The 20,641-nt window shown below is 42.9% G+C and overlaps 1 protein-coding gene across 1 annotated transcript in view; it reads right to left on the bottom strand.

Moving 5' to 3' along the window:
• Positions 1–13,286, bottom strand: part of LOC115387906 (low-density lipoprotein receptor-related protein 1-like) — an 80,184-nt gene extending 66,898 nt beyond the window's left edge. Inside the window, 1 exon segment of the mRNA XM_030090809.1 lies at positions 12,952–13,286. Coding sequence (XP_029946669.1) covers positions 12,952–13,048 — 97 coding nt within the window. The 5' untranslated portion in view covers positions 13,049–13,286.
• Between the last annotated feature and the right edge of the window lie 7,355 nt (positions 13,287–20,641).

The raw sequence follows: 20,641 nt of genomic DNA, 5'->3' as shown, positions 1-20,641 counted from the left end.
TAATCAATACTTAGACATGGATTGTAGTATTCAAATAGTCCTGGTGATATAACCTTTATTTTCATTATTCATTTCTTTCATTACACATTTCATCATTACGCATTCACCTGCAATGTCAAACTGAGAAACTTACTTAACTAACTGATCTTTTACACAAATAAGATGATATTTAGTTCACTGAACAAGGGAGCTAAAAGCAAATAAATATCTTCTGCGCACTGTTTAATCAAAAAGAAATGTTAGCATTCCACTAAATACAGACACACAGTTAAACATAACTTCCCATGACTCAACCCAAATGTACAGCCTCGTGGTGAGTGTAGGTGTCAGTGTGCAGCTTGATAAACAACTTTACATCCAGAAAGGTCTTCTCTTTTAGATGAAGGGAGCTCCTGCAGCTCCTCAGCTAAGCTGTCACATCCCGGAACAGACTGTCCTGAACACCAAGGCAAGGCTGACTAGAACCCAACATCCTTCATGAAGAGGAAACAAACAAACCACCCTCCAAAATATTTCAGTGAAGCTCATATTTTCTTCTAATAATGTGAAAGATGAACTGAAATCGTTGGGAAAAAGATTGCGGTTTGTGATAAAAGCCAAAGCTGGAGTCTTTACGATGATGAGATACTTTCACATGGATCATCCCAACGACTTCCACCCTCCAGCCCAACTCTGATTTACAGATTTGATTGTATTTTGCAAAGTGTGACGCATAAATGAGTTTTATCATTCATCATGTGAAGGCAATGTTATCGTCTATAGTCTTCTAGTTAAGGGTCAAAATATGTGGTCATGACTGAGAAAGAGAACGCCAGCAGCGCTGGGTCCTTCTCGGTAATTTACTTTTCTCACTTGATGAACGGGATGCACGGGATTAAAAAGGGGTGGATGATGGGATGAAGCGGGATAAACAGGATGACTGTATTTACATGTAAAGCTGGCCTCAAACTCCAGCAGTGAAAGGAGTTTTGAAATGGGGCTCAACCTAAATACCGTGAATTCAACCTGACATATTGCTGCACACGTTCACACACTCCCCACTTATCCTGCTCTCTGTGCCGCTGCAATCAATGTGTGTGTGTGTGTGTGTGTGTGTGTGTGTGTGTGTGTGTGTGTGTGTGTGTGTGTGTGTGGGTGCGCATGAGTGGGTTTGCAGATGTGTGTAGATGGGCGTCTTTTTTTTTTTCTTCTCTCTCTCTCTCAGAAGTCACAAGGTTTTGAATAATTCATGAAATGCAACCAGGCTTGTGTTAAAGCGTTTCCTCTTTGCTTCCCATCCTTCGTCTTCGGTGCGTGCGAACATGTTTGTTTGTTTTGAGGTATCAACACCAGCCACGGCAGGCTGTGGCGTCTCTGCCTATTGTCTATTGTTTATTTAGATGCCAGCGCGCTCCGACTCGACACGCCGTTGACTCCGGTTGGGATAACGGCCGTGGGAGGAGTTATCACCCCGCTCAGACATCAGCCTCGCAAGCCGCCGCTGACAGGAAGATACCAGGGAGCACAGGAAGTAGGTCAAGAGGTCAGCCAGCTAACGGTGAAGCCATGCTGGAGTAAGTGGAGGGAGGCGAAAGGAGGCCATGTTCAGATATACCATTAAAGTCCGCCTGCAGTCTGCTGAATCCAAACGACACAAATAGGGTTCATCTTCCAACCCACCCACTGTGGATGAAGGACTAAAGGATGAGTGATCAGTTCTCCATCTTCATCCATGAAATAGTTGTGCATATTAAAACCAAGCCAATAAAAAAATGTCTTAATCAGGTTAAGTTTTTAATTTTGTGTGACACAACATTAGTTTTACCAAACAAGTTAAATCCATGGAGAACTACGAATAAAGCCATCCAGTCTTCCCCAGGATCACCTTGCCTCATATACGGCCATTTTTCTTTTATAATACTGCCAAGTTTCGGAAAAAAACTATAAAGTTTCTGGAGACACATGCGATTCGTTTCAAAGTAAACCAAATTTTTCTGGTAAACATAAAAAGATTCTTGAGAAAACGGTGACGGTTATAATCAAGTAAAACACGTCTCAGGAAAAGCAAACAAAGTATGTAACGAGGTTTGTGGACACATAATGACATGCGAAAACAACTCTGGCGGCAGCAAATGGGGTGTCATAATGAAGTAGAGCTCACAGCGGGCAGAGCTCTCTCTCTCCGTCTCTCTCTCTCTCTCTCTCTCTCCCTCTCTCTCTCTCTCGCTCAGCTCGGGAGCGGCTGGAAGATCTGAGGGGAGACGGGGCCGGGCCTGGATATTGGGATGGGATGGAGGAATGTCACACATGCTATCAATGAGCTGTCTGTGTGTTTACCAAAGCAGAGGCTATATGAAAATGCTTTGGGTCGTCGCCATTTGGGATGAATTACAAATCCACGGCCCTCTGTAGGCCCGTTCTCCAGGATGAGCTCCGTCTGGTGAGGAAGAGGAGTCCTCTCCTTGAGGCGAGCACAGGCCTCGCCCCCCCCCCCCCCCCCCCCCCCCCCCCCCCCCCCCCCCCAGCCCCAGCCACAGCACCATTTCCTCTGACACCCACAGCAGAGCTATAAATAGGCTGCAGGCCTGCCCTCTGAGATCAACCGGGGCACTACAAAGCTCCGGCAGACACTGGGACTACTGCTTCATCACGGGCCACTCAACAGCAGTCGATGGGAAGTTGGTGCGATTTTAAAGGACTGTGGCGCCGAAATGAAGCTTGAGCACCGTGAAGCCGGCTCTGTAAAGTATCACACAGTGAGACGTTCTTTTAACAGGACAGCCAAAATTCAATCGTCAATTTGTGGCTGTTCTGGAAATAACTTGGGAGGAAAACCAAGATTAACCAACCAACGTAACCAAGAGCTAACAAGCTCACCAGCAGATCTGCGAGGCTGAATTTTGCTTTCGGGTTACTGAACATCTGCTGGCATGAATAATTCAACACACTGTTGTGGAGTAGGTGTAATGTTGACCAAGTTCACTGCCTTAGTTTGGTATCCTAGCAAGCTAATATTTACTGATTAACACCGTGACACTAAAGGCAGGAAGTCCGTGCAGGGAATAATAAACAGTAAAAAAAAATCTCAAGAGATTTTTTTGTTTTTTGGAGAGGGGGGGGTCCAAAGTGTTGAGATCCCCCGTTCCGTCTTCAGTAACTTCTGCTGTATTTTTGTTGAATGATCACTCAGAAAATATATCTATGAAGGCACCAAGAATGTTAGAAGTAGCTGGGAAAGCTAAACATAAGACACAATCATGTAAAAAAAAAAGAAAAACATGTCTTAGTAAAAGTTAGACTCAAGTTTAGACTCTGCATGTTCAAGTCAAGGACATTTAAAGAAAGGCGTCACTTCTTATTATGATTCCAAACATCTTTCCTGGTGGAATACACCGTCCCCCCCCCGGGGTCGCACGGGGTCGAGTCTTGACCTTGAGTGTGGGGGAGCCGGGCTCTGATTGAAGATGCAGAGGAAAACTAGTTAAATCAGTGAAGAGATGGTCGAGAAACCCCAATAAAAGAGAGTAGTGGCAGCCAAATACATTCTTATATTCCCTGAATTAATATAACAACTGAAACTTTTGTTTTGTGTCACTTTAGGCGACTTGTGAGCACAGAGCAGTGTTTCCAACCCTGCTTAAATAAACGTGACTGAATTTAAAAGTGCATGGAGAGCACTAAAGTGAAAATGTGCAACAACAGAGCAGTGAAATGTATCTTTTTGGCAAATATCACTTTGATGGCAGCACACAGGGGAAAATCAGACAATCGTCAAAGTGGGCAATAAAGTTTTATGGCAATCCACCAAACAGTTGCTGAGACGTTTCAGTTCGCCCCAAAGTAGCAAAATGACTAATCAAATCAAACGCTACCATGCCTGGAGCAGCCACATTTACACAGCTTCAAAATAACCAAAAAAAATCCAATACTAATTAGCAGAATAGTATCTATGTTAAACACTATGATTGAACACTTGGTTCTTCATTGTTGAATTTCTTGTCATGTGGAAACCTTCACATCCAGGTGACGAGTTGGATTTTTGTTTTGTGTACAATTTCTTACGTGACAGCAACACACAGAACAGAGGAACACTTTCCCAAGAGTATATTCTGCTTTCATTAAGCTGTTGCGTTTACGTGACAGCAGCCGCTTTCCTTTACTACACACAAATGTCTAACTTCCCTCAGGCTGCAGCTCCTCTGATCTGAGGGGGTGATCCTTCCGAGCTGCAGAGTCTTCGCTTCTGGTACTGATTCATCCCAAACTTCTGAATAATAAAGCTGGCAGGCAGCACGAGAAGCACCAGGTGGGTGTCTTGGCTGAAGCAAATGCATAGTGAAGTTATTTAAAACACTTACAGGGAGTGTTGAAAAGCATCCCGGGAAAGAAAGGGCTCTAGTTTAGTCTACTGAAGATAGTGTGTACTCGCACACATAAAACACTCTGACAGTGTTTCGGGGTGGGGGGGGAGACAATGCTGCAGAAGCACAGATTGTTTCCTTCTTTTTTCTTTTTGCTTCTCAACCTGATGAAGCTTCGTCTTGCTTTTAAATATTTAGGAGAAGGAGGTTTATATGAGAGCAGGATAAAAAACAAACAAACAAAAAAAAAACTTCAATCATATGTAATCTATCTGGACAGTGACGCCCACTTGGCAAAAGCTCCATTTGCACTTTCGCTCAGAGCCACAAACTTAAAAGACAGAGCCAGTTTAACTCACAACAAAATATCTTGGCAGAGAGCGACAAAGTAAAACACCACAAACGCTGCAGGGGCTTGGATGGCACAGCACATCTCTAACTTGACAGAAAATCTCAAAAGGGAAATGAATTCTCATTTGCTTTTACTCAAAAACTCCCACTTTAATCGCCACCACAAAGCCAAATTTTGTGAATAATGAAACAACAAAAAACCAGAAAAAATGAAAGAAAGAACGGGGGTTTGTTTTGTTGCCCATTGGTTTGACCTGAGGAGCTTCTGCCACGCACCAAAAAATGATGTAAGAGTGTATTCGTCTGCCTCTTTATCCACCTCCACAGCCGAGCTGCGGACGCTTCAAGATTTTGTAATGGAAGAGAGCAAGGGAAGGGAAGAGGGAGGGACGAAAGTTTTTTCCAACTTGTCATGTTACAAAACACAGAGAAAGAGAGCCCCAGCTGTGCCTCTTAAATAAAACTTTCCGGCAGACCATGGAGGAGCTCTCCGGTCGAGACCAAACAGACAGAAAAGAATTAAAAGCGCAGACTAAATATAAATAAACACCGAAAGCGCAATTAACATTTAAATAGCCGCCATCAATCTTAAAATGTATTGTTTACATGCTAAAAGAAGTCAGACTTTCACTCTGCTGTACAGCTACTGGACTGCAAAACGTTTTGTGCGCCCTCATTACGGCCTGTGTTTGTGTGTAGGTCTATGTAATTGTGTGTTATGCACGCACTTAGGGTAGAGGAGAATTAACATCAGGAATGTGCTCATGTCTGACGACGGCTGCCAAGTGAAATGGTGCTTCGTCATGCAGGGCGATCCAGTCCAGCCGACAAACGTTTGGGTTTTGTTTTTTTTTTTGTTTTTTTTTTTTTTTACAGGTCAAATCAGAGCGAAAACTCCAAAGCCTTTGAGGTACGGCGAGGCAGAACCTCTTAGGTGAAGCAGAGTAATCAAATGTGAACTTAATTAAGAGCTATTTGGATGTCTGGCTGAGATTTCACCATGTCTCAACCCCGGAGTGGTAATCAACCATGACTGCTATTTGTTGTAGCCTCGGCGCCGAAGCTCGGAGGGAGAAGGCTGTGACCTCTCTCACTTCCACACAAGGATTAAATCGAATTCGGCGGCGGAGTGAGAATGAAAGAGAAAAACCACAAGGTGTGATCCAGCATTATCAACTTAGTCAGTTTGGACAAATCCCTTTGCTGTACTGCCACCAGAGCGCACGCCGCATGTCAGTGGCGGAGGGACAGAAATGACAATTAAGCCCGCTTAGAATGCTGCCGAGGGAAACATACTAAAGAAGATTATATGAATTCTTTAGTGCATTTTCATAAGACCAGTACAAATTTCAAGTCTCGGTGTGACGCATTAGCCCAGTGGAACAGGACTTGATTCTCCAGAATATTCTGCCACATTTGTTACGTGCTGAAGCCGCCATGACACCTTTGACTGCTGATTAGACCGGCAGTCACTGTGATTTCAAAGTGATGAAATCTTGAGCAAGACGTTTGATATGCCACAAGCCAAACCCCGTTCACATTTTACATATAATGTTATGCAGGCTTACAGTTCAAAAGTGCTGCGTTTGTGTGTTTTGAATGCTCCATTAGCTGCACTGCAGCGCCACACCTTGTAGGAAATCCTAATGTTATTGCCAGTAGGCAGGTACGAAGATTGATCCCAACTGTCATGTATTTCCCTGAAATATGCAAGAAAACTGCCAGCAGTTGTTACCTCAGCTTAGAATAGTGACAAAGAGCAGGTGGAGTTTGGTAAGACAGACAAGATAAATTAGCCGTGTGGAAATGCTGCCAAGGTCTGAGCTCGCTATAGGATTTTTGAAAAGCTGTTCCTTCACTGACTGACAGTTCAGTGAGTAAAATCATGAGATACTAGCTGGATAGAAACGATTGTTATCAGTGTTGTGTTCACAATAAATGAAATTATTACACAAACTGCTGGCTGCGGTTACGTAGGGTTTCTGTATCTCCAGTGTGAGAAGTGACTCCAAATACCCATCATCCAGTCTGGCTTGTTCAAAAACGGTGTGCATTGGCCGAACTTTGGCGAGCTCTTCAGAGTGTCAGGATGGCATCATACGGGAAGAGCAGAGGACGCCTCCTGCATTGTTTTGAATGGTGTCCTTTAACACCGTGACAGGAAGTTCACCACCCCGAGCAAGAAGCAGAAACGAGCATGTCCCAGCTGTGAGAGGGCATCCGACTGAAATGCAGGAACCACTGAAGAGATCTAAACTTCAGTTGCCGAGTTGTTCAACAAACAACTTCCTGGAGGAAGTCTGAGTTTCTCTGCTGTCCATACTGGCCGTCCAGGTGGACAAAGCAGGAAATGAGGTGGATGGATGAATGGATGGATGGATATCTTCCAATCAGATGAGTGAAAATTGTGTACAACATTCAGAATAATATTAATAAAACTGTATTTGAGGTGAAATCGCTTTCAAATCTCCAAAAAATACTGACCTATAAACAGTTGTCATTCATATTTGTTCAGGCTGAAGGTAGAAATACCATTTGTGGGTCCAATAAAAGGTCATGTGAGGAGATTTCTGCCTCAGTAAACAGTGAGTGCCTGCTTTGGGGATTAGAGCCACAATTAGACTTATGTTAAGGTTTGGGCTGGGACTTTGAGTTTTGGATTAAACCGTTTGGAAATAAATCTAATCACGGTTCCCTGAATAGCGACCTTGGTGTTGATGGCGTCTGAGCATGCGTCTCTGTGATGCGTTATTTGTATGAATAACAGTCAGGAAAAGTTCAGTGGAATGGAGCTGCAGGGACTTTTATTATTGATGAGAGGTAGCGGAGGCCAGATGTGCACTGCGCTTATCAGGGAGTGCTGCGGAGAAGAAACAGGTCGGTCTAGTTAAGGGACTGAATTACAAATAGTGTGAGGCTGCTCCGTCACACATTTGTCCCCAGAAAAAAAATTGGAAGCCAGAAAAAGAAAACTCCTCTCGAAACTGCTTCAGTGGATGCAACTGAATGTATTGTTTGTGGCATGATGCAGAAAATAGACTGAAGTTTACTTTACTTTCTGATTTGTGAAAAAACCTCCTCTGGATATATATTTTAAAAAAATAATATAATTTGAGTCATCAATGCAAACGATTCTTTCCTACTGACACAGAAAACCAAATTACGCCCATTTTGCTATTGGTGCGAAGGGGTCAACACAAATCAACCAAACTGACCCCGAAAGCGACCGGATGAAGCACAATATGATGAACGCGGGTTTTCTCTCAGTATCTTAGCACCTGGATTTCTGAATCAACAACACGATATGATCAAAGAAATCCAAAAAAACACCACTACTCGCACAATGACAACAGAAAACGTATTCGTAGCACGTCACTTTGAACCATCAGGGTTACATAAGGTTTGAATTTTTGCAGTCTTGTGTGAAAGAGCGGGGGGGGCGCCAGGTTTTTGATCATGAGAAATGGTTTGTTATGAAAGGTCAGATGTGGGCTGGAAGGCTGTTTGCTGTCCTGCTTCACACACAGTTTTGTGTTTAGGAAAGTTCAGGGAAAATTTTTAACCGTAAATTTTGACATATTGCTCAGCATATTGCTCAGTTTGGCACTTTTTGCAGTGAACCAATGATAACTCATCACCTGACCTCAACTATTCTGAGCATCAGTGTTTATTCAAGCTAATCTTTTTGTCTTTCCGGTCCACACCTTCACCATGGCTCTGAGAAAAAAAACTGCTCGTTTTTCTAGAACAAAGCCGACACACAGCCACAAACTACCTGCTGAACAAAGCACACCATTTCCCCATCAGTAAGAGCCCTCAAAAGAGTGAATTTTAGACTTACATTTGCTAAAATGACCAGAAAAACATCTGCAACCGAATGCCTTCAGGAGAGCTGGGTATGAAAACATCTGTCACTCTTATTTTAACATACTGAAACAGAGACAAGTAACAATCCATCAAATGGTTTAAATAACACACCATAAAACAGATTGTTGGTGAATTCTCTCTCACTGCCGTATAAAACACAATCACAGGTGATGGCAGGTTTAAAGTAGTACACGTCACAGTTCAGACAAACAGATTGTGGTGATCCATCAGTAAGAAACAACATGGTGTGCGGGGTCGTTTTGATGTGAAGTAAGAAATTAGTTTCAGTAATAAGAGAAGCAGGGTCCAGCATGGAGGTTACGATTTCCACTGTTTTCATTATTGCACGAGTAGAGACTTCAGATTTACTTGAAGTTCATGGTGATAAATGAACCACACCTGTTTAGTTATCATGTAGTTTAGACTCATGTCAATAAGGAAAAACATTAAGTGGTGAATCAGACAAGGGATTCCAAGGGAGCACATTTATCTGTACTACAATGAAAGGCTCCTGTCCCAGATGGCTTGTTTTTGTTGTTGTTTTAAGCCTGTATTCACGGTATTTGTTTCACATGTGAAACGTTGCGGCTAATCTATTGTGACTAAACAGACGTTCTGGTCCCATGGTATTTTCAGAAGTGATTTCCTTTAAACATACTCTTCCAAAGAGACTCCAAAGGCTGTGTACTCTCTTCCATCCCTAAATAGCTCCATCAAGATAGTGCATCTCAATCGCTGGGTCTAAAGTGGGTCACTGACTGTCCTGACAATTTGCCCAACTTGTACCCAGATCAGTGGCATCTAGAACAGAGCTGAAAAACCCGTGCTTGAATGTAGCCATGCAAAATATCACAAGATTTTTTTTCACCTGGAGACAACGAGATAAAGAACCTTCATCAGACGTCTTGCAAAAACAGGCTTCTTTCTCTCAGGCTGGAATTCAGACGAGACGCCACACTCATGTTCAGCCATTCAATATGAATGAGCCCCAGGAGGCAGTTAGCTTAGCATAGCACACACCGCTGCAATCTAAGGAAACAGCTAGAGCGGCTTTGCTCAACGTAATAAACCACAGTCTTCCAGCATCTCTTTGGTTCATTAATTTGAATAAAAATCCTTATTGACTGAACGAAAGTGTGAAAGCTAGTTATGGCAGCAATACTGTGATATATGTGAAGATCGCGTTTAACCGAGAAGCCGTGACCTCCTGGTTTCTCTGCAGGTTGCCTCAGAAATGCTGATGGGCCCATTTCGACACCTACTGGGGTAGCTGTGACTAATCTTTAATGCAAAAGCTACACCACCACCGTATTGACATTACACAGATGGAGCGGTGTTGAAACCTTGGATCAAGCACTCAGGCATGGAAGAAGCATGATTTCCAACTACCACATTTTCATTTACAATCTGATTAAGTTACATATTTCCGAGGCGTCTCTTACCGTGGCCATTAACAAATCATACCTTGAGGCACTGAGATTTTGCATTATGTATCAAAACATTGCACTGTGGAGACCTGTATTTAATCTCAAGATCCACGTCGGTTCGGAATCTAATCCCACAAATGTACAGAACTTAATTGCTGACGTTTGTCCACGTAAACAATGGGCTCAGTGATGTGATTTTTACTGAACTTCAGAGTTGTTTTTTTTCCCTAGATAAGCAGCTCAGCTTTGCAGTCATTGCTGGTTCAGTGTCTCATATAAGGTATTTAGGTTCTACATTTTTCTTTCACAATTGTGTTGCAATTTGTACTTATTTGCAAATTGCGCAGCTGTTTACAACTATTGTAAATCTAAATGTTTCAAAGGTGACAAAAGGTCAAAGCCAACAAAGCTCTGACAAATGTGCCGTGTAGCTTATATGGTCCTCAGTTGTCACTAAATAGTAAAGCGTTGACCTTTTGGTCCTGTGGATGTCGTCGTGATGGCAGAACTCCCCCACTAATAGCCAAATGCTAGGCCTCTTTTAAAAGCTTCCACCAAATGTTACAGCAGAGACATCCACGGGGGGGAAAAAAACGCCAGGAGTAGGGAGTCACTGTATGGTTAGTTAATTAAGACGGAAGGAGTCTGTGCCGCTTTCATCATTAAGGATGTGGTTAAAATGAAGAGGTTTTTGCATTTAAAAGCAGGAGGATGACATAAAAGGAAACAATTTGAGGAAGAAATGGCCGACTGGATCGCAAACACTCTCCTGCATTTCTGTTTTCCATGGAAGGTATTTACCCCTGAAGCCCTGGGAGGACAACAGTGTCCATTTGTAAGGGGCCAGTGATCTCTTTTTACAAGGACATTACTTTCACAGAGTGAAACGATGTGAATTCTTTCATTAGGGCCTTTTCTACTGGGCTCCCAATTAGCAGAGCTCTCTGAACAAGTTAAGACTGTTCACGCAGGTCTCTTCTGGGAAACAAAGCGCAGTAAAGGCCCAATTAAACTTGGGGTTTGTCAGTACCCCAGGGCCTTCACAATGGCCACGAAACGGGAGACAAACCTTTGGAGGTCAGAAAAATAGAAAAAGATTGAAGCCAATTCTGAAAGGAAAAAAAAAAGTTTACTAGTAGCATATGTGGTTCAAAGGGTCCTAAAATAAAAGGAGCAAACAAAGTAGTTCGAAAGCAATTTAGCTATCTTGAAAGGGAATAATGCAGCGTCGCTCCCCACAAAACAAGCAAATGCTGGATGTGGTGAACCGACGGGAATGATTAATTCACTGGTGATTGCTGAACTTGCATAACTCGTACTGTGATCTTCATCTCTCAATAATGTTTATCCAACTGGAAATTAAGCTTCACAATCTCCAACTGTGCATTCCAATTTGTTAAATCCCATGTTCCCTAGTCATCATACAAGTCATGTGACAAATCCCTGCACCGTTCTTGAGAAACAGCAATACACTGCAGCTATCTAACGATCCTAAGCTAAGTTTGGGGCAAGACTGACTCACCAAATCAAGGCAAAGCACTCAGAGGGAGGCAGATTTCCTAAATCACTGACTGCACGTCGAAGTGGGAACTGTTAAAGGCAGGATTCCTCAGCTGTAGCGACGGACTCACTGGGAGGGAGGGAGAGCAGGTGATAGCAGCCAAGCCAAGCCTATATTCAAGGTGGTAATTTATGAGGATCTTACTTCTTAAGAACCTCGCAGTGTGTTGGCTTGCCAAGTGAACCAAGATGACTTCAAGGAACAAGAAGCATTTGTGGTTTGATGCTAAAATCTAAGTGAATGTAGTCTTTGGTTTTAATCAAACATGCTGGTAAAGTCCTTGTAAATTTAATGAAATGTCACATTTAAAACCCCCTGATCAACTTTACACCAATTAATGCTCCAAAAATACCACTCCTGTAAAATTATTCATGTTTTTCACAACATCTTGACAACCGAATTCCCACATTTACATTGAATGTAACAGATCCGTCTGCGCCATCGCCTCTTTCGTAACACCATTTCTGCTTTCAGAAACAAGAGTGGTACTGTGAAGCTTAATAGTTTCCAGAAGTTGTTCCAGTCTGTGAAGGTGTGTGCTCACAAGGTCGCAGGGGAGCTGTTTTGAAGTGCTCTCTATCAGCCCCACAGATCGCAATAGACTGTTCTAACTTGGTATACCTCAGGCACAAACACACACACACACACACACACACACAAGCCAAATAATCACAGTACTGCACAACTCTGCAGCATTACAGCTGCCTGTTGAATGCAGCAAACCTCAGCTGTTAGATTTAGGAGAAACTAAATGCAGAAGTCAACACACATTGATCCATAGTTCTATGAATGCGTCATTCAGCCTGAATAAGTGTGTGTTAAAATTGTAACACAGAAAACACACACATCCATTATATATACATAGAAATAAAGGCATGACAGTGGTGCTTGGCTGAGCTCAGCTTCTTTCCATCATACCCCAGGAAAAAATGTTGAAGTGACTGAAGCCAAGCTCCACATAAAGCTCCACAGTAATCATTTTTCAGACATCACCAAATCACCTGATCATCATTTTGTGCCATCTGACCTGTAAAGATGTGGTGTGAGCAGGTATTAGGGGCCTATGCTGCAATTCCATCACTGCATGTCAGTGTAAATGTGCTGGATGCTTTTATCCATAGAGGGCTTCAGAGAGAACTGTGCAATCACTGCTGTGACATTGCAATATTCACATGTTACAGGGGGAGAGACAGAAACAAAAGAGCCATTTAATTGTCTCGCCACGGTCTCATCCCCTCCACGTTGCTCCACTCAGTCGAGCAGTCATTCCTCCGGGGGTGATACTTACTGTCTACTCTCAATGCACAGAGCAGGAAAATCCCGTGTTAAACCGGCATGCACACACTCAACCGTTGCAGTCATTGCCATTCTCAACAAGACTCCGATTATCTGTGATTGAGCTTACCATCAACAGCCCTGGCCGGAGCGATTACTTCCAAACTGTGCAAGAATCCTAAGAAAAGCAATCCTACTGCCAGCGTGTTGGCCGCGGTGTGCAACATTGTAGTCTATCTCTTTAGGATATTAGTCATCAATCGCTTTCTTGGTCCTGTCAAGCTGGAGGTTGCAGACAGGCGACGACGTGTAACCGTGCCCGGCGATGATGATGATGAGGAGGAGGAGGATGATGATGATGATGATGCTCCGTTCGCTGGAAATCCGCTTTCTTGGTGCGCAATGGAGCTGACACGGCTGCCGCTGTCTGCCCACTCGCAGACTGTCAGAGGCAACAGGGAAAAAGAAAAAGAAAAAGGAGGAGAAAAAAAAAAAGCCGAGGCCAGCCCGGGGTTGCTCAGGGGTCCTCGGCTGCATGGACAGCCCTGCCACAAAGGGGCTAGCAGGCTGAGCGGAGCATCAAGCTAGCCCGGCTCCGAGGCGAGATGAGGAGGGAGAGCTGGCGCCGGGAATCATGCAGTTGCCCCCGTCTTTTGTTCTCTCTGCCCCAGCGAAGAAACCACGGTGGGAATGAAAGACGTGGATCAAACGCTGCTCTCCTCCCCACCGCCTCTGCTGCTGCTGCTGCTGCTGCTGCTGGCCGCAGATTGAGCCTGGAGCCGGAGGCAGGAGCCGAGAGCAGCCAGTCAGTCAGGCTGAGTGACGTCGCAACATCAGGGCTCAGCTGGCCCTCCCCTCTACCCCCCCTCTGTCTCCCCTCCCCCTCTGCCCCTCTGCCCCCCCCCCCCATGCCCCACCTCTGCCCCCCTACCCCCTGTCCCCCCTCTGCCCCCCCATCTCCCCACTGCCCCCCTGTCTGCCCCACCTCTGCCCCCTCTATCCCCCCTCTATCTCCCCTCTGTCCCCCTCTGCCCCCCTCTATCCCCCTCTATCTCCCCTCCCTCTGTCTCACATCTGCCCCCCCCCCTTTGTCCCCCCTCTCTCCCCACTGCCTCCAGTCCCCCCTGTCCGGACTGCCCCCCCATCTCCCCCACTTTCCCCTCTATCCCCCCCCAGCCTCCTCAGACCACCTATTTCCATCTATCTCTCCTGTACCCCGCCTGTCTACCCCTTCTCCCCCAACCATCCTGTTCCCCCCTATCTCCCCCATCCCCTCTATCTCCCCCAACCATTTCCTCTCCCTCTCTCTCCCTGTCTCCCCTCCCTCCCCTCTGTCTCCCCTCTGTCTGTCCCTGTGTCTCTGCTGTCTCCTCCTTGTCGGCCGTCTCACCTCAGTCCCTCCCATCTCCCCTTTATCTTTCCCTGTCCCTGCTGCCCCCCCCCCCCACCGTCTCTCCCCTGTCTCCCCCTTGTCTTCCTCCCACCCCCCAACATCCCCTGTCTCACCTCATCTCCCACATCTCCACTTGTCTGTCCTCCCTTATCTTCCTCTGTCCCCCCCCCCCACCCCCTCATCTCCTTCAAACTCACACACCCACACAGCCACTCAAACATAAAGCCTCCACCGTTTACACTTTTAGTTTGTCATCACTTTAAAGTACTGTGCATCCTCATTTACTGGGTTGATCTTCATGGCGTCGATGTTTATTTAAATATTAGAGTTCAAACCAGAATCTGTGTGTAAATTTGATTTGATTCTCTAAAAATCACAGAGGCTGAATTCACTGCCCCACCCCGGTGGTCCTGGAGGGTCTCCTCATGTTGCTGGTCTCCCACACACACCTGACGGTGAAATGAGGCGCTCCTTATTGGGCTTTCCTGGGATCTCAGCGATTATATAACCATGACTGTTCAGGTCGGGACGCATCTAAAACATGTAACAAACAAATAAAGGATTTTCCTGGATGAAATCCAGCAACGGTCACCAAGTCAACCACACAAATAAATTCACCCGGGACATAGATAAATATGTACCATTAAAATACCATTTAAAGTGAAGCTAAAACCACATCTTCTTTCTACTTTCCTACCCGCTGAGTCTCTGCCTGCTTCTTCATCCTGCACAGTCGTACAGTGACTGTGGCGGATTGATGGGATCTAAATGATGAATGAGTTCTTAATGGGACATTATGAGTGACTGTAAATTGGATTCATTGGGTCCCCGAGTCGATCCCCTCGCGAATTTGGCCTTCACTGGACGGGAGAGGTTGCCTTTAATGACATTTGGAGAAGTATCTATATCACCTTGTAAAACCATTATGATGCGTATAATTCAAGGATGGGGACACGGTAGGAGGTGATCCCTGAAATGAGACGTATTTTTTAATGGATGATTGTAATCCTATTACATCCCATGATGCACCGGTTGCTTTTACTGTCTGTGGAGGTGACGGTAAACTCCTGCATGTGTGCGGCTTTCATGAGAAATGAAACTGTTTTCTAGAAGACATAACAATTATTAGTCAAACAATTAAAAAAAAAAAAATACTTGCAGAAGGCGATAATACAAACCAACAATCACTCAAGCCTTTCATGGTTTTCTTTCCCCCAATCGCAGAAAAGACTTGTTGATAAGATGCACGAGAAAAAAATGGCGGTGAGCAGATAATTTGTTAAAAGTTTTGTTGATTTAAGTCTTTGACAAATCGAAATGTTTGTCCAGCGTGTCTCTCAGTCTGCTGGTGCAGCAGATGGCTGTCTGGAGGCGTCTGCAGGCTCTCCGGGAGACTAATGGGTTTTAGCTTCACTGTCACTTTACATTCATCTTGTATAAACTGTTCATTCCAGCGTCAGTTAAGAGTTAATGTTTGAAAATGAACTCCTTCACAGTTAACGTAGCAGAGCAAATGACATGATAAATTAATGAAAACCATAATATATCATTTTTTAGAAACCTTGACCTGGGATATTCCCACCTGCTTTCACTTTGAATACTTACCAGAGTGGGTGTGTCTACTAGTGCTGGTTTCACTGTGATATTTTTGAACAAATCAGATATTTAGGAAGGAGTTCACCACCTCTCTTATGGCAATAGACAGCGAGGAAAATAAGCCTGAGATTCAAAGAGGGCTGGATCAACGGAGAATAAACAGCTTGTTGACGATCAAGAGTTTGTGGGATCTGTCAAACAGATGTCCCCGTTGTTGTGGAAATATGTGTTCTGAGACGTTCAAAGCGAAAACTCCACTAACTTCGTAATGAAAACCTTGGCAAATGACTTGACGTAAAAGGCCAAGACCAAGGACGAAGCATTCAGTCTGAGAGCCCTTAACATGAACGGCAGACACTTCTGCTCTCTGTGCTATTTCATAGCAAAAGTGTATAATAATCACAAGCTGGGCTTCTGAGAGTAGACATTATGAATCATCAGCCAGATAGAGGGAACACATTTTTAAGAGGCACATTGTTTTACTTTGCTTTAGACTTTGATTATTTTTGGGAAACTGATTTTCAAGCTAAAACGTTTCTGAGATTATGCCTAAATCTGAAAAAGTGTTCATCCCATACACCCATCCAATCTTATACACAAGCGCAAAGAAAGTAGCATATTCATACGAGTAGCTATTTGCTGTAAATTTCTGACTGACTGTGTTTTTTCATAATTTTACACAAAAAAATGTTTCTTGATTCTTTGACACACAAACAGAGAAAAAAATGAACATGATGTAAACGAACACAGTATCCTCACCGGACTACAAAAGAGCTGCACAAGCTCACGTTCACCAGCTTGCTGCTACTTTTCCATCTCGTTCAAGGATACTGACAAAAATATTTCTCATTTCTTGGAGTCAATCACTTATAAGAAGTAGTACAATAACTGGCCTGAATTCCAATTTTTAATTGCCATCAACTTTAGATTATTTGGATTTTTTTTAGTGCTTTAGAGAGACCATGCAACTAAAAGTCCACGAGAATTCAAGAGAAAATACAAATTTATGAAGGCAAAATCTTTAATATTATACAATGTATTATATTAAGAGTGACATTGAGTTAGTTTCATTTTGACTTCAAATTATTTAAATTATATTTATTACCAGTTTGCTGTTGTGTTTTCGGTGTGATCTACTCTCAGAAAACATCTGAAACATTTCATAAACATGTGTTTATATAGTCCATTAATCCATCCCTTTATCAGCAAAATGAGCACAGCCTCTGCATTTCTTCTGTTTGGTTTTTCTTTGTTTTAATGGGATCAGCTGTCCAGAAGATATTTAAACTGTTGGGTGGACTAGGAGACAATACTATTGCTCGTGTTGCTGCTTTACATTTAACTTGAATAGGAAAAAAAAAATATTTAAGGACAATTAATAAGACACATTTAAAAAAAAAAACTTTAAATCTTAGGACGGGGTAGATAGAGGGTGTTGTTAAGGTTTTATAGAAATCCAGTAGGAAACATATTTGATTTAGATAAATCTGTCATCTGAAACTGCTGGAATATGTGTGGTTTTACTCACTTTGATGATTTTGAATAAAACATGGTACATATGATAAATCACACTGACTTTAATGAATTCAAATATTGTTTAATCACACTCATATTTGAAATGTCTCCTGTCAAGAGTTTTCATGAGAGCATTTAGAGGTTTGAAACTTGGGGTCACGTCAGGACTGGAACTGATTTAATCCAATACCAGGCACGGTACACCTGGCCAGGTCAGTCCACCAGTGGGCAAGCACATACTGTACAAACAACCACACACACACACACACACACACACACAGTCTTGTTTTCTATCCTTGTGGGGACCGTCCATTGACTCCCATTCATGTCTAGCCCCTAACCCTGACCCTTACCCTAACCCTAACCCACACCACAACAAAGCCTAACCCTAAAGAAATGTTTTTGCACTTTTACTTTTTTCAGTAACAACAACATGGTCAAGAAAACACTGTTTCTCCTACTTAGGACCGGAAAAAGGTCCCCACAAGGCACGTCGTTTCACGTTTGCTATCCTTGTGGGGACATTTGGCCCCGACAAGGATAGAAATACGAGAACACACACACACACACACACACACACACACACACACACACACACAACACACACACACATTCACACCTATGGTTAATAGGGCTAATGCCCATGTTCTTTTGTGAGGTGAGGATTAACTGCACCGTGGCTCCATTTGTGTGTTTAGGACTCATTTTCATTCTTTGGTGTAAAAATGACACATAAAAGCCTTTTTTTTCAATTTATGAAATGATGTGCCCTATAATTCTCTAATAAGAAGCACCAACGTAGACAGGTGCATCACTCTGATTTGAGCAATATGGCATCTCAAGAGTTACTTCTTTTAGCAGCAGGTTACAGAGATTTCTCATTTCTGTTCCCTTTTGTAAAATCAATCACTTTTGTTATGCTTCACATCATTACTTTTGCATTATATCTAATTTCCGGTTCTTCTAAGTCATTATGGCCTGTTTGAAAATGAGTTATATCATTTATGACTTTATAACTTCTTTATTGTGGCTGCATGGTGGATTAGTGACTTACTCTCAGGAATCACATATTGTCAGTCCCAGCTTGGGGTTTCTCTGTGTACAGTCTGCATGGATTTTCTCCCATAAACATTTTAAAATGACAGGTGACTGTTAGTTTTCCACATGTACCTGGAATGAGCTCTGGCCATAAGTTGAAAATAGCAGCATATGATTGGATGATTTTCTCCATCTTTATTAATCTTACTGTCCTCACTCTACTAACTACTGTCACAAAATTCATGCTTGTTAATGTGAAACATTTGACTGACCTAGTTGCTGAAATGTACAATACAAATACAGCTGCCTGACCTTGTCTTGCCCATTGTTTACAGATTATATGAAATCAGGTGCAGTGGCCACAGCAGCCACGTGAACCTCTGGGCAAAATGTTGTACAGCACTGACACCTAGTGGGTCTACATTGGCAGTATTTTCCAAAGCTGTGGAACAATGGGCCCTTTGTGTCAGAAAAGAAAGTAAAAATAAAAATATTTAAGTCAAACACCTTTTATTTAAATAAAGAAATACAGTGAAACTAAATTACAACCTCATGTATTCATGCCTGTTTCATCAGACTCTGTCATAAAACGAGTCTGAGCTCAAACAATAACCAACAAGAAGTTTTAACAGAGTAATTTCATTATTCTGCAGTGTGATCGTCATTTGTCATTGTAATTCCTTTAACCTCCAGTGATTTTGCAACGTGATGGGGAAGGCAAATTTTCTGAAATGAAGCTTTAAGACTTCAAGAAGCAGAAAAGCAATGTGCCACTTTAAACAAGTCTGTTTGGTGTTAATCTAATGAGAAATGTCATTTATTCCCCCCAATATTCATCCTTCAGTGTTTTCATATGCGCTGTGGTGTTTTTGTCAGGAGACGAGGAGCTTATTTTAGAGCTGGCAGCTTGGTTTGCATAGCAACAGCCCCACAATACTCATTCTTAACCTATAAAATACTGAGATTCAGTCCAAAAATGTCCTCATACCAAATGCTTTTTGCGCAATCCAGATTTAACTGAGAACAGACGCGGGGTGAAAGCACGGAAAGACTCTGGTGTACAAAGGCTTTTAAAATAATGTTCTAAAGCAACATGTAGACTTCATAAACTTCTTAGACGTCATCCAACACACAGGCACAAACCACAGGCATGCACATGTGTCATACACACTTTTACACAACAACCATTTCACATCATTTTCCAATGGTTTTCCTCAAGATGGCACTGTTCTCACAGCTTCTGGGAAAATGTGCCTCTAATAGCACTGCCTCCCATTTCTTCATTGTCTATGACTTTTCTTTCTTTTTTTTTCTTTGACTCCTGTTTGGTATTTCTGTACGTTGATACAGAAGCTGTGAAATACTCCTTTTTAAAGTGTTATATCATACTGATGCCTTTCCAGTGGTTCATTGGAAGGTTTTCCTGTTTTTTAATGTTTGCGTGTTTTTTGTTCAAACTCATAACCCCACAGAAGATTTCTCAGTGATTACAAAGGATCATTTGACTGGTGACATTTTTCTCCTTCCAAAGCTGTTGGCTGCTTCTTTCTTTTTCTTTCTTTCTTCCTGTTTACGTTTGACTACAAAAATCCTTTGACCAATTTGATTTCTAGAAATATTCAAATGAATCATTGTTGGATAAAGAGTTGAATTGCATAATGCTTTAAAAAAAAGGAAACATTGTTTGTATGGAGACAAAAAAAACCAATCTTCTTCCATTCTTCTTCGATACCAACTTTCTTCTGTTTGAATCGCAGGCAGCTGAGTGTCAGGGAATATGACCTTCGAAGTCCACACAGTGGCGAGTAGATTCTAACCAGCTCTTCTGCCTGTGATGGCACAGTGCAAACCACTGCCACACTGCCCTTCCCCAGAGTCTAACAAGACTGCCAGCAGATGGAAGCACAACACTAAAAGCAGACCTGCTTTGGGATCTCTACTGCAGGTAGGATTCATAACATTTTCATTTTACTTTCATTTTACATTTTAGTTCTGCTTTTTTCAAACAGAGCATTTATCAGATCTTCATGGGATTTGCATTTTCTGCCTGGCCTTGCACAGATGTGTTTGAAAAATGTATATGTGACTGTGCCTGTATAATCAGGGGTAAACTGGTGGCCTGTCCGGACTGTCCTGCCTTCACCCTCACTTCCAGCACTCCAGAGTTAACACCGACTCTTCATTCACTCCACTCACTTCAGGTCATGGGCTGTAGCAGTAAAACAGATCTTCTGGGTCATGACGATATTTGACTCCTAAAAACTGACTCACAATTTTA

The sequence above is a fragment of the Salarias fasciatus genome, chromosome 5, assembly GCF_902148845.1.
Source record: "Salarias fasciatus chromosome 5, fSalaFa1.1, whole genome shotgun sequence".
Classification (NCBI taxonomy): domain Eukaryota; kingdom Metazoa; phylum Chordata; class Actinopteri; order Blenniiformes; family Blenniidae; genus Salarias; species Salarias fasciatus.
The sequence above is the reverse complement of the archived record's forward strand: the minus strand, read 5'-3'. Positions and strand labels throughout refer to the sequence as shown.